Source organism: Stegastes partitus, unplaced genomic scaffold, assembly GCF_000690725.1.
Source record: "Stegastes partitus isolate 25-593 unplaced genomic scaffold, Stegastes_partitus-1.0.2 Scaffold3, whole genome shotgun sequence".
NCBI classification, from domain to species: Eukaryota; Metazoa; Chordata; class Actinopteri; family Pomacentridae; genus Stegastes; species Stegastes partitus.
The window spans coordinates 205731-218910 of record NW_007577734.1 but is presented as its reverse complement, the minus strand read 5'-3'; the positions used below and the strand labels follow the sequence as shown (position 1 = coordinate 218910).

At 42.2% G+C, this 13180-nt stretch overlaps 2 protein-coding genes across 2 annotated transcripts; one reads left to right on the top strand and one right to left on the bottom strand.

Annotated features, from left to right (window-relative positions):
* Window positions 1-1528: 1528 nt before the first annotated feature.
* On the top strand, window positions 1529-8692 carry atad5b (ATPase family AAA domain containing 5b). The gene is made up of 14 exons (XM_008277558.1): window positions 1529-2057; window positions 2152-2499; window positions 2602-2698; window positions 2792-2874; window positions 3440-3588; window positions 4952-5123; window positions 5322-5581; window positions 5691-5784; window positions 5862-5926; window positions 6115-6313; window positions 6397-6515; window positions 6609-7414; window positions 7951-8109; window positions 8442-8692. The coding sequence occupies exons 1-14, from the start codon at window positions 1529-1531 to the stop codon at window positions 8518-8520; spliced, it is 3159 nt and encodes a 1052-aa protein (XP_008275780.1). The 3' UTR covers window positions 8521-8692.
* tefm (transcription elongation factor, mitochondrial) lies at window positions 8616-12477 on the bottom strand. Its single transcript, XM_008276476.1, has 5 exons — window positions 12329-12477; window positions 11551-12038; window positions 10423-10572; window positions 10095-10273; window positions 8616-9318 (listed from the first exon to the last, which is right to left on the bottom strand). Exons 1-5 carry the CDS (start codon window positions 12369-12371, stop codon window positions 9054-9056), a joined length of 1125 nt encoding a protein of 374 aa, XP_008274698.1. The 5' UTR covers window positions 12372-12477; the 3' UTR covers window positions 8616-9053.
* Window positions 12478-13180: the final 703 nt, after the last annotated feature.

The following is a 13180-nucleotide window of genomic DNA, read 5'->3' as shown; positions in this document are numbered from 1 at the left end:
TCACAACAATCTTCAGCAGCTCCTACTTGGAGACCCACAGAGCTGTTCTGCTCAATGAGTCGTGCGTTCCTCCAAGCCGCCGGGCAACAACGTTGGATAGCGACAAATGCGCATCACAAATTATCAGTACGCTGATTGAATGAAACCCTTTTCTATCTACAAAATTAAGCTTGTGTAGTGATGCTGTTTTGAATGCGATGTGAGTGCAGTCGATGGCTTCACTTATGTTTGGGAATCCAGCGACGACGTTAAACCCCCGTTTGATTTGGGCTCGTTGGTGATGACTGTAAAGGAACTGGATGTAGGCTGAGGCCAGGGGAGTTATGGCATCCAACACTGCCGGCTTGATCCTGCTCAGTGATGACTGGAAATGCATATGTCTCCAACCTCACGCTGGAATGTGCCGGTGGTCAAAATCCCCAAATACTTTCTATTTGTAGTTTCACTGCTCTACCGCTAGATTATGTGCGTGCGCATGGTCAGAGGTGTGCGTATATTTACTCACAGTCCTACGTATAAGTACAAGTTGATAAATTCCATACTTTGCGTAGGAATGTTCGTACGCACGTTCTACGCACATATCTGTATGTATGCACTGATGATAAATGAGGCCCCTGGTTTCTGGTCCGGGCTGCAGGGTGGCGCAGTTGGTGCCTCGCAGCAAGAAGGTTGCCGGTTCGCGTCCCGGTGGGGGCACCGGAATCTTTCTGCGTGGAGTTTGCATGTTCTCCCCGTGCAGCGTGGGTTCTCTCCGGGTTCTCCGGCTTCCTCCCACACAGTCCAAAAACATGTTGAGGTTAATTGGTGATTCTAAATTGTCCGTAGGTGTGAATGTGAGTGTGCTTGGTTGTCTGTCTCTCAGTGTGGCCCTGCGATAGACTGGCGACCTGTCCAGGGTGTCGCCCTAAGTCAGCTGGGATAGACTCCAGCCCCCCGCGACCCTAATGAGGATTAAGCGGTGTATAGATAATGGATGACACATGGCCAAGAAAGATTCACAAAAGACGACGTATTACTCCTCATTTTATTTCGGATGAAGAAAAACATTGAGAGAAGCTGGAGTTACAGATGTTAAGGAAAATGTGTTTTCTATTACCTTTAAAGTTGATTTACAGCTTTTATATTTTGAAACAACATTTTGGCTTGTGTATTGTGACATTTTAACCGTCCTGAACTGATTCGGTTCACTTTCTAACCTGCATCTACGGTGGATCCTGTGATTTGTTTTATAAACGATCTGTGGCTGCATCAAAACTCGGCGCATGTTTAAAACGTCACTGCAGATCAGCTAATCAATGTAACAGCAGACATCAAAATATTAGGATGTATTTTTTTTTAAAAATATTATTTTATTGGTGTTTATTTCTTAAATTGCTTTATTCATCTAAAATACACGATTAGATATCTCAACGTAAAATAATATTAACACTGTGGCCGAAATCAAATTGACGTCGCACAGAGTGACGTACAAACCAAGCGCCAAATCCAAAGTATTACTAAACAGTCTTTGAGTTTGCGGTCTTTTACAATGCGAAACAAACTCAAGAGGAGCAAAAGCCGAACGTCTACAACGAGCCGAAGCAAAGCACAAACCACCGGGGTGATACTTTTATCCGAGTCGCGCTGCTCTGATGGTGAAACAACTCCTGCTGCAAAAGACAAACATGTTTCACATGTTGTTACAGGATTTTCTGAAAGACACGTTCAGTCACTGCAAGAGGAGGGCAATATTTTTTGCGCAAAATATGCTAGAATTGCACCAATTTTCTTGAGCAGGATAAAGCAGAGCAAGAGCAAAAACATCAGTGATGGGGATCAGGCTGTGGAGAGGACGCAGAAATCAGTGCTTCTTCCTCAGATTGATGATGTACAAGTCTCTCAACTGAAATGTGAAGACGAGTCTGTTCTGTCCACCTGGAGAGGACAGCTGTCACCATCAGCTCTGCACAGCTGTCTGGAAGAAATCCAAACATGTAATCCAGTATTCCCAGTTCAAGCAGTGTTCAGGACTCTGCAGAAGAAAGCAAGTGAGGGGCTGCATGAGTGTGGATCCACAGGTGAGACTGAGCCACAGTCTGTCATCAGTCTGACTGTGCATTAAATACATTGAAAGTATGGTCAGGGCTCTAATTTTCTCTGTTTTCAAAGCAGGATGCTCCTCATATCCAAGCTCCTTGCAGAAATGCCTAAAAGAGAAGCGGAAACGTGAAAATGAAACCTCTGAGAAGATACCAAAGCGTCTCAGGTCTAATCTCACTGCAGAGGATGCTGCTTGTTTCAGTCACTGCCATCTGTCAGCACAGGATGTCCAGGAAAGTGGTGTCCCTGCTGAAAAGAAGCAACCCAGGAGCAGCCGGCTGAGTCGCACTCAGAGACTGAAGCTGCAAAGCGGGAGCCTCGCAGCAGACCTGGTGAACAACTGTGAACTGAACTCTGAATGGACAAATCACGCAGAATCAGACACCCAATCACTCAAAAACTCTGAAACTCTACAGAGAGGTAGAACTTGTCATATGCTGATCAGTTTTTGTATACTTGTCACATCTTTAATGGTCATTAAGTTTCAGGATTTTTTTCATTTTTTTACTTTGCTTTATGCAGATTCCTATTTTGAAGATGTGCTTTGGACAGACAAGTACAGTCCTCAGGATTCAAGCGAAGTCGTTGGTAATTCTGCGTCAGTGAAAAGATTGCACAGGTGAATTTTATATTTTACTACAATATACTTCTGTGATATATTAAAATCACTGTGAGCAGCATAACCTTTTCTCTTATTTCCTCTGGAGTTCAGTTGGTTGAAGAAATGGAAGCTAAGAGCTGACCGTGATGAGAGGAGAAAAATGGAAGAAAGGAAACAAGTAGAAAACAGTAATGGTATGAACTGGAATTTCACTGTTGTCTCATTGCTCAAAGCCATCTATCCATTATGTATACACCGCTTAATCCTCATTAGGGTCACGGGGGGCTGGAACCGATCCCAGCTGATTCTGGGTGAAGGCAGGGGACACCCTGGACAGGTCACCAGTCTATCACAGGGCTACATTTAGAGACAGACAGCCAAGCACATTCACATTCACACCTACGGACAATTTAGAATCACCAGTTAACCTCAACATGTTTTTGGACTGTGGTGGAAAGCCGGAGAACCCGGAGAGAACAGGGAGAACATGCACACTCCATGCAGAAAGATCCCAGGCGTCCTAACCAGGATGTGAGCCGGGGATCTTCTAGCTGTGTGGCGACAGTGCTAACCACCCTGCAGCCCTTGCTCAAAGTTAAACGTTTCTTATTTTTAAGGAAACATGGCTAACAAACTGCCACAAACCTACTAATTTTTAGACATCAGCATGACAAAAGTTTTATTTATTTAAGTGACACATGTCACATGTCCATGTGTGGGAGTTTTGGTAAGAAAAGTTATGCCTTTCCTCCTGTGCAGACTCGTGGGACTGTGGAGACTTCCAGGGTGAGGCTGGGGCAGAGGACGGAGCACAGGAGCCACTGTGGAACACAATGCTGATCACAGGACCTTCAGGTGTGGGGAAGACTGCCTCAGTGTATGCCTGTGCTCAGGAGCTCGGCTTCAAGGTGAGAATTTGCAAATAAATATAGTATCTTAGATACTGGCAAAGGTTGAAGTTTTCCTCAGTGTTAATGTATTTGGATCATGGTCTGCACTTGTATAGCGCTTTACAATATGTTTGTCATTCACCCATTCACACACATTCATACACCAATGGCAACAGAGCTGCCATGCAAGGTGCTGCCTGCCATTGGGAGCAGCTTCGGGTTCAGTGTCTAACACTGACTGTGGAGGGGCCGGGGATCGAACCGCCAATCTTGCAATTAGAGGACAACCTGCTCTACCACCTGAGCCACAGTCACCCCACATGACCATATCAGAAATGTGACATATTTATGAGTTCCACCAACATTGATTCTATGTAGGATGAATTGTCATATGAGCTTACCAATGAAAACTGTACAGAAACATACAATCACTGACCACTTTAGTAGATACACCTGGGAAATCTAATGCAATCCAATACCACAGCTCTGCCAAAGTTCTACTTTTCAGAGCTTCTACAGTATCACTTTGTACTGACATTTCTAAAAAAAAAACTGATGATTCTACTTTATGCTCAGTGGTGGGTATCCTTGACTGTAATATATTTTAACATTTTCCTATTTTTTGACACCCTAATGTGTGACATGAAGGTAAAAATGTTAGGGACACTTTCAAATCTCAAACGGTGTAAACATGATGCAGCATATAAGCTATTTGGTCTACACCGGGACAAAGTTCTTTTTTTTGTTTTTTCTATTTGGGAGTTTTAACTGTAGAGTTGTTCAATATGTGAGTGTTATAGTTGGATATTTGAATTTTTAGATGCTCAATCTGCTTATATTTGCACAAGCTGTCATATAAAATAGTGTATACTGCCAAAATTCTCATGTTCAGCCCTGTAACTTGGATGTGATCTTTGACCTAAGAAGCAATCAAGAATTTTTAAGGCGTTGTGTGGAAGATGGCACTAGTAAGGCTGAATAATTTAGGGTGTATATGTAATCGATTTTTCCAATAAAGCAATTTGCAATATAATTTTTTAAAAGTCAAGCTTTAGGAAATATATCTGTAATGGATTCAAAACATATATTGGAGCAAGGACAGCATAAATTTATAAAAGCACTGACTAAATTGCAGCCTTTGTAATTTGCGAATTGCATGGTTCCAATCTTGATTTTGAATTCAGTTGATTCATTGTTCAACCCTAGGCAGAAGGGACAGAGGATCAAATTTAAAATGTCCAAATGGATTACTTATTGACTTATTGTGGCTCTTATCAAGAGACTTAATTATGACTTTCACTTGGTTCTGGACTGTTTTTACATTGAGTCACATCTGGACATTGCAAGAAGAGGCATTTTTCTTTTCCTTTTTTAATTAAAGGTATTTGAGGTGAACTGCTCCTCACAGCGCAGCGGCCGCCATGTTCTGTCCCAGCTGCAGGAGGCTTCCCAGTCCCACCTAGTGGAGATGTCCGGGACAGACCCACTAAAACCAGCTTACTTCCACAACTACAGCACCAACAGCTGCACTGCTAAATCTGAGACTGTACCTGGTAGGACAGATGATAGATGGTTCAGTTTTCATTGTAGTCCAAATAATCATATACAGTATGATCTCTTAGTTAGTTGCATACCGTTGTGTGTGTATATAAGCTAAAACCTTTATGGTCTCAGGTTCATGTAATGCAAACACTAATTGTGCATAAGTGTCATTTGAACTAATTTGTATTTGTCTTATTTTCTTTTGACAGGAAAATCAACTCTTCATAAAAATGTCATCTCTACCCAAAAAAATCTGGCCTCTTCTAGACGCAAAGTAAAAGCTAAACCAGCCACACTGACTTTGGCGCACTACTTTAAGATGAAGGCCAAAGCAGATCACTTACATTTTAGTGGCATGTCACCATGTGAAAAACCAGACAGCCAAAAATTGGGCGATTCATCACCAGACTGTGATCAAATAGTGCTACAGAACAAAAAGACAGCCACATCACTCATTCTCTTTGAAGAGGTAAACCATGTGGCAGCACCACACTGTGAGAAAAATAAAATTGCTGGATACGAAGCCACACATCGACCAAGTTTGATCTGGGTTTATCCGTCTGCCGTCTGCTCCACAGGTTGATGTCATATTTGACGATGATGTTGGTTTCCTTGCAGCCATCAAGACTTTCATGACGACCACTAAAAGACCAGTCATTCTGACCACCAATGGTAAATGCACACAGTGTAATTTTTGAATAGGATATATTTCAAGATGAGCTTGATACAAAAACAAATGTCTTTTTTAGATCCCAGATTCAAAGAGAGATTTGACTGCAGCTTAGAGGAAATCATTTTCAAAACCCCATCTGCAGTAAGTCAAAGTTACCTCAACATCATCGTGCAGCTTCACGGGAAACTGCGTGCATGTGTGTAGAAGATATGCCACACTTTTTTTCTGTTTTGTTTAGCCAAGAACTGCTCTTAAACTCCTCAAACATGCAGATAAAATATGAGCAAAGTTGACTCAGTGTGTCATAAACTTACTCCATCTCCTCAAAGGTGAATGTCTGCAGTCACCTGCAGCTGGTGTGTTTGGCGGAGAAAGTGCGACTAGATTTGGATGACGTTTGCAGCCTCTTGAAACTCAGCTGTGGTGATGTCAGACGCTGCCTGTTACAGCTGCAGCTCTGGGTGAACAGTGGTGGAAGACGGGGGTCTCATAGTGGAAGCTTCCCTAAAAAAACTATCTGTGTGGAGGGTAAGTTTCTTTGAATAAACTGTGATGAATAATTGTTTTAAAAATTGTAGATTTACAACTATTTTCTTTATTTCCTCATCTAGACTCAAATGAAGGGGCAAAGTGTTCAGGCTCACAGCTTCCTCCCTGCAAAACAAACTGCTCTGCCAACATGTTTGGCCTCCATCCTGTAACTCCAAACTATCTGCTGAACCTCCTAAAGGCAAGTATTCATATATTTACATAACCCTCAAGAGAAAAATGCACCTCACCAGTCTATAGTTACAGTCAGTAGTGTCTGTTTTTGCTTCTTCAGTGTCAGGCCTGGTCAGAAGTAGACATGAACAAGCTCCTGAACATCCTCTCTGAGAGCTGGAGAAGAGGTGTGCCTCTTCTCTATTCCAACCTGGAGCTTCTTCTGTCTGTAGGGGCCAAGATAACTTCAGTCTACAACATGGAGAAGTTGACTTATTCTGAGCAGCAGAATGAGCCGGTACTGGTACCCTCTGAGACTAATCTTCACTTGCAGAAGCAGAATCAAAATATCAGTCCAAACGTGTCAGCGACAAACAGCAAACCAGTCAGGAACATCTCAAGGCTTAGCAGAAGAAAGTACATCTCAACATCACCTTCCAATCCATCCTCCCACAAACCTCAGAAAACATCGTCATTAAATGGGACTTCAAGCTCTCCAAGTTCAAGGGACAAAACTGTACAAAAAGCAACAAGTGACTGTTTAGAAGCCCTGACCGACTTCTTTGACCTCATGTCGTACCTTGATGCCACAGTGCCGACTGCAGGTAAGCATATTCTGAGCTCATGCACACCTGAAGGGTTTGTCTGGTCAGGAGCGGAGTTAAACGACGGTTTGTTGGATGAGATGAGCAAGGAAGAGTGCTTGAGTTGGAGCCAGGAGAAGCTGCTGGACATTCAGACTGCTGTTGAAGGTTTGGGGTGTCGCAGGTGCTTGTGGAGAGTGTCCGAGGCGTCGACTAAAACGCAAAAATACAGGCAGACACTGGAGGACAAAAACTGGGGGAAGCTGGTTGAGAGCCTGGCTTTAACCACTTCTTCTAAAAGACAGAGCCTCAGCTTTAGTTTTCCACCACTGTGTGCACCAAGGTGAGTCTATTCTCCAACCTAACTTCAAAATACTGATTCAATTTGTTGGGCGTCTTGCAATTCAGTCTGTAAAATGGATGATGGGTTTACGTTTTAATTGTCCACTCATTAGGTTCCTTTGTTAAGTTTCAGTGATATTCATGTCTTTGTTTTAAATGCTTCATTATTGAATGCATTCATTTGACACATCCAGTTGTTCAAACCACATAAAAGGTAGATCTCACCCAAAATTGGAAATTTGTCCATTTCAAACAAAAAAGAACATTCAGGGGAACAAGAGTGAGAGATGTTGAAGAAATGAGGCATGATTTGAAAACTACATTTTCCCTGTTAAAGATTTCCAAGAGGGAGGCGATACATGAATGAATGTGGATGCTGTGTTTAAATAAAATATGGTAAAGTAGTTTACATCGATGCAAAAAACGGAACACTTTCCTGGAGACAGTCGATGCCTGTCAAACTTTATACATCATTGTAAAGCAGAGTGCAAAAATTTCTGTTTTTACACTATGTTATACTTGTGTCTGTCCCTCCAGTGTGTCCCAGAGGAGATACAGACTGAGCAGGATGGTGCTCAGCTCTAAATCCTTCAGCCTGCTGGGCAACAGACAGGCTGTAAGTGTGGACTACATGCCGGTGCTCCGCTCCATCTGTCGCTCTCACAGAGTCCAGCAGCAACAAGGAGAGACAGCAAGGTGGGGTAGACACAATGCAGGTTTACATTTAGAATCGACAGGTTTTTGTGAATGACAGAAATCAAGTTAGATTTTAAATAATATTGTAGGATCAGGGTGGTCAGTAGGAGAGCGACAGGCCGATCAAAATAGTCGTCTCTTAAAACAGACTGCTTCCTCACTCTTTTTTTTCCCCTCAGATCCAAGCTTGTCTAGTGTCATCTGTTGTCTCTCATTTGAGTCATTGCTGGATTAAATAATTAGCTCCAAATTTAACTACTTAATGTCACTGCTAATATGAGTATGATAGTCATTATTTGTAGGCATAATTAATGATTTATCTCCCACATCAGGTGTCTGAACTACCTCAGTAACACACATCTGGGCCTCTCAAAGTCAGCGATGCAACTCCTGGCAGAAGATTTCAATTGATGAAAAGGTCTGGACATACCTGGCATTTTCCCTAACTCACTTTACTCCTGCCAGTATTTATTTCAATAGAATATTGTCAAATGAATTGAATGCTGTTGAGATGAGAAATTATGTTTTATTTACATGTAAGTGCAACCATAAAGAGTGAATAAAAGTCTATTTTTGTGGAGCAGTTTTAAACAATGTTAAATACTTTTTTGAGGTACTGACACAGGTTGCTGTTGAGATCTGTGTAAAATGTTTCATTCTTCTAACGTAATCCAGAAAACAGATTTTACACAAACAGTGAAAATTCTCAGACAGCAGAAAAATGGAAGTTAACTGTCAAGGTCAACTGCAAAAATAACACAACACAGAAGCAGCCCTCATGGTCAGGATCCTGAAAAACAACATTAAAGTAACAGTAAGAATATTCAGTTTTTTAAACACATTTTTAATCCCCATCAGATCCGTTTGGTAAAGTTCAAAAGGGCTCAGAATGCCACTTAGGAGATTTATTTTAGCGGATGCAGTGTGATCAGAACAGGTCGCAGCTAAGAGGAAGATTCACTGAGCAGCTCATAGAAAGCTACAGCCTGAAGTAGCGCGTCGCAGAGTTCCTCTCCTCCTCTTCTGCTGCCCATCTGGAAGGAATTCCTATGTTTAACCAGCAGCTCTTGGGGAAAATTTATCCTGGGAAGCTTCTGTGTCACGGATTCAGTCATCAACTGTCGCACTGTCTGCGCTCCGCTGGTCCGAGCCTCGCCCACCATCAGTCCAAAGTGACGTCCAACAGCAGTCCGCATCATGTTAAGAACTCTGCAGAGGAAGGAAGGAATCAAGGAGGACATTTTTGTCATCATGTGTATGTTAGCGTCTAACACTTTCAAATCAAGCACATTTAGACACGCCTGTCGCTATTTTCACACAATTTCCTGCTTGCAGTAATCTGAGCGACGCACAGTCAGTTTGCATAACTGTAAGAATTGTTTCCACTTGTCTGGATCAGCTGGGTGAAACCATCCATCCATCCATTATCTATACACCTCTGTGAGGCAACAGTGCTAACCAACTGCGCCACCTTGCAGCCCTAAACGTCTTGAGCCGTGAGCCAGATTTGAGCTCACGACCTCCACATCGGTGCAGGGGAATGCCAGCTCAACCAGGTGAGCTATAGGGGCACCCCTAGGTGGAACCAACAAATGTTATATTTCAATTATTATTTCAACGTCGTATTCCAGTTTAAACCCCCTTCTTCTGCTATGACTTTCTGGCACAAGCTGCTTTTATCAACTTATAATATGCCATCTATTGACATTCACATCATGGATTTAGTTGCAAAACTGGGGGAACATTTAGGTTTTAACCAAAATATGAAAAGACAGCCCAACAATTTTAAGCATGCAATTTGTTGGATTTGCAGCAAGGAGGCTGTTAGAAGTCAAGTAAAAATACAGGCTTACAAAGAAAAGACATTGAAATATCATGACTGTGACAACGATACATGGTATTACATGTTATGTGTTTTTATAGGTTGTTTTGGTGCATTTCGAAGTTGACAACAGTTTTTATTCATATGAAATCAACTTTCCCACCTGGGAGGAATGTTGGACTCTTCTGGGGAGTTTTTGGGCTCCAGCAGAGCGAACAGCATGGCCTCCACAGTCCTCATATGGGCCATAACGGGGAACAGAGCTGTATTCTGGACTGAGATGGAGCTTTTCTCTATTATGTAGAAGTCCGCTAATGGGAGAAGTGCCACAGCTGAAGAGACCTGTTGGCAGAGTAGAGAAAACAAAAAGGAAGCTGAAAATGAATTTAGATTCATCCAAATTTTCAGAACAAAATGATCCCACAAAGGTCTGTCAGTTTCTCTACAAAAACTCTTTATTTAAAATGGCAGAGTTTGATAACTATACTCACATCATTCAGATAAGCAGAAGCCAGGTATGTGCCTCTCAAGAAGTTGGGACAATCCAGCTGTCGCCAATCCAGTACAGTCATTCCACGGTCCACATGTGCCCAGGCGATTTTATTTGTCCCGCATACTATCGACACGATGGAACTGGCGTCCTAAATAATCAAACACAGAATTATAAAAACTAATAGTGCATCATCCTGCTTCCTTTTTTAATCTTCAAACATTGTGTTTCACAGCTGAAAGGCTACTAGATTAAACACTGACTATCACAGCAAAGTCAGAGGTCAGGATCCAACAGCAAAAAGAGACTGTCATGCCATAAACTCCACTGCTTTTACATGTCAAACAGAGTGCTGCCAACAGCTGTACAATATGTTCTGTGGTTCATGGGTAGCACTGTCAAAAAACTGAGTAGTCTTATCCTGTATTTCAAACTGGGGCCACAGTGTGTGGAAAAACAGTAGCACTGTAGCAAACAAGAGTCAGCATTTCTGTAAATTTAGCCATATTTAGAGACTGCAGTTATGGATATCTCTGCCTCTGCTGAATCTCTTTTTAAAATCTGTGTCCCACAAGTTCTACAGTTACATAACAGCACAATAATAAAGTGTAATTGCACACACGTCTGAGATGTAATGTTGGTCAGACGGTCCCTTTCATTCTCAGGTACAGGCACATTGCCAGTACAGAGAAATGAAACCAAGGCTCCCAAACAAAGAGCCACTAAGCACAAAGATCAGGCAATGACTTATTTTACATTTTGTATTTTTAATTAATTTTCAATACTTTGCAGAAATCTGTTTTCACTTTGACATGAAATAATCTTTTGGGGTGAATTCTTCATCAAAAAGCCATGTTCAATGATCATGATTGAATGTTGAGAAGAGAGGAAAGAGGAGAACTTCCAAAGGGAGATAAATATTTTTTTATTTACACTGTAATTGACATTATTCCTAGCAAAATGTAAATTATTTCTTTCTCATATTAGGTGTCTGAACTACTTCGGCAGCACTCATCTGGGCCTCCTAAACTATGTAACACTTCGACAAAGAGAGTCACTGAGCCACAAAGTTCAATACTTACAATCTGCTGTACTATGACAAATATGGGTATTTTGACCACCAGCTCACCTCCAGCCAGGACCTGTCCACCTCTGGCCTGATAAACTTGGCCAGCTGTATCCTCACTTTCCTCTCCTTCTTAACCGGGTTGAGGATGGAGTTAAAGACTATGACAGCACTTTTGTGCTTCAGCAGCGGCACATTCACCACACTCTCCAGCGTTTTAAAGGGTCCGTTTTTAGTCCTGTACTCCACAATGTTGACCGATTTGCGGCCTCTGAGCAGCTTCACGCAGGCCAGCTCTGTCGATGTGGCGTTGTTGAGGAGTTGGAGGATGGCGTCTCGTTGCGTGGAGGTGTAGCAGGCGTCCAGCGGTCTGGTCGCGTCCTCCTTGCAGGGCTCAGACGTGGAGGACAGAGTGGCGTTCAGGGTCTCAAAGCCGGCCACGGGAACCCGACTTCTCCAGCAGCAGGTGCACTGGAGGTACCGCAGCTCTAGCTCGGGGAGGGAACCGTGCTGAGGGCGACGGAACAAACCAGAGGGCCCCGCAAACTGAGCTGTGGATGTGAATCAGTGCGTTTAGATGGACTTGAACTTTTAAAATGTCGGATTCAACACAAGTGACTGTGGAGCTCTGTGTCAATAACTTTCAGTTTCCTTTAAACAGATAAGTCATGCCCAAATGCGGGATAAAACACAAAAAAGTGGATAAAACACATAAAACTACAGACATATTATCCCAACTGTTAAAATAATAACGCTAGCAATGAAAACTAGCTAGCTAGCTAGCTGTCAGATTTATACAAGCAGCAGAGATAAGTCAGATAACATCACTATAAATACTTACCTCTTTTGACGAGTAACGACAGAAATCTCCTGGCGACCCACATTGTCGTTATTTAAAATAAATATTCGACAATTTGTGCAACAACATCATATAAGTTAAACAACTTTGTCCTTTGGTTATTTGGTGTCCGACGCATTGACGCACACCACTGCTGTGGTTGGTTCCGGAGTTCATCTTCTTCCTTGTTTATTGGACGTTAAATGTATCTGCCGCCACCAAGTGGACGGGAGTGTGCAGAGTTACTGCATAAAATCATTTGATACTGATTTCTGCATGCACACGTGGACAAAATTGTTGGTACCCCTCGGTTAATGAAAGAAAAACCCACAACGGTCACATAAATAACTTGAATCTGGCAAAAGTAATAATAAATTAAAATTCTATGAAAATTAAGCAATGAAAATCAGACATTGCCTTTGAACCATGGTTTAACAGAATTATTTAAAAAAAAAATAAACTCATGAAACAGGCCTGGACAAAAATGATGATACCCTTAACTTAATATTTTGTTGCACAACCTTTTAAGGCAATCACTGCAACCAAACGATTTCTGTAACTGTCAATGAGACTTGTGCACCTCTCAGGAGGTATGTTGGCCCACTCCTCATGAGCAGACTGCTCCAGTTGTCTCAGGTTTGAAGGGTGCCTTCTCCAGATGGCATGTTTCAGGTCCTTCCACAGATGTTCAATAGGATTTAAATCAGGGCTCATAGAAGGCCACTTCTGTGACCATTGTGAATTTTTCTTCCATTAACTGAGGGGTGTGTACCTACCTCAGAAGAACTGTGTGGGATATTGCAGTATTTGCAGTTCATACTGTGTATATGACGCCTGAATGAATATATATACATA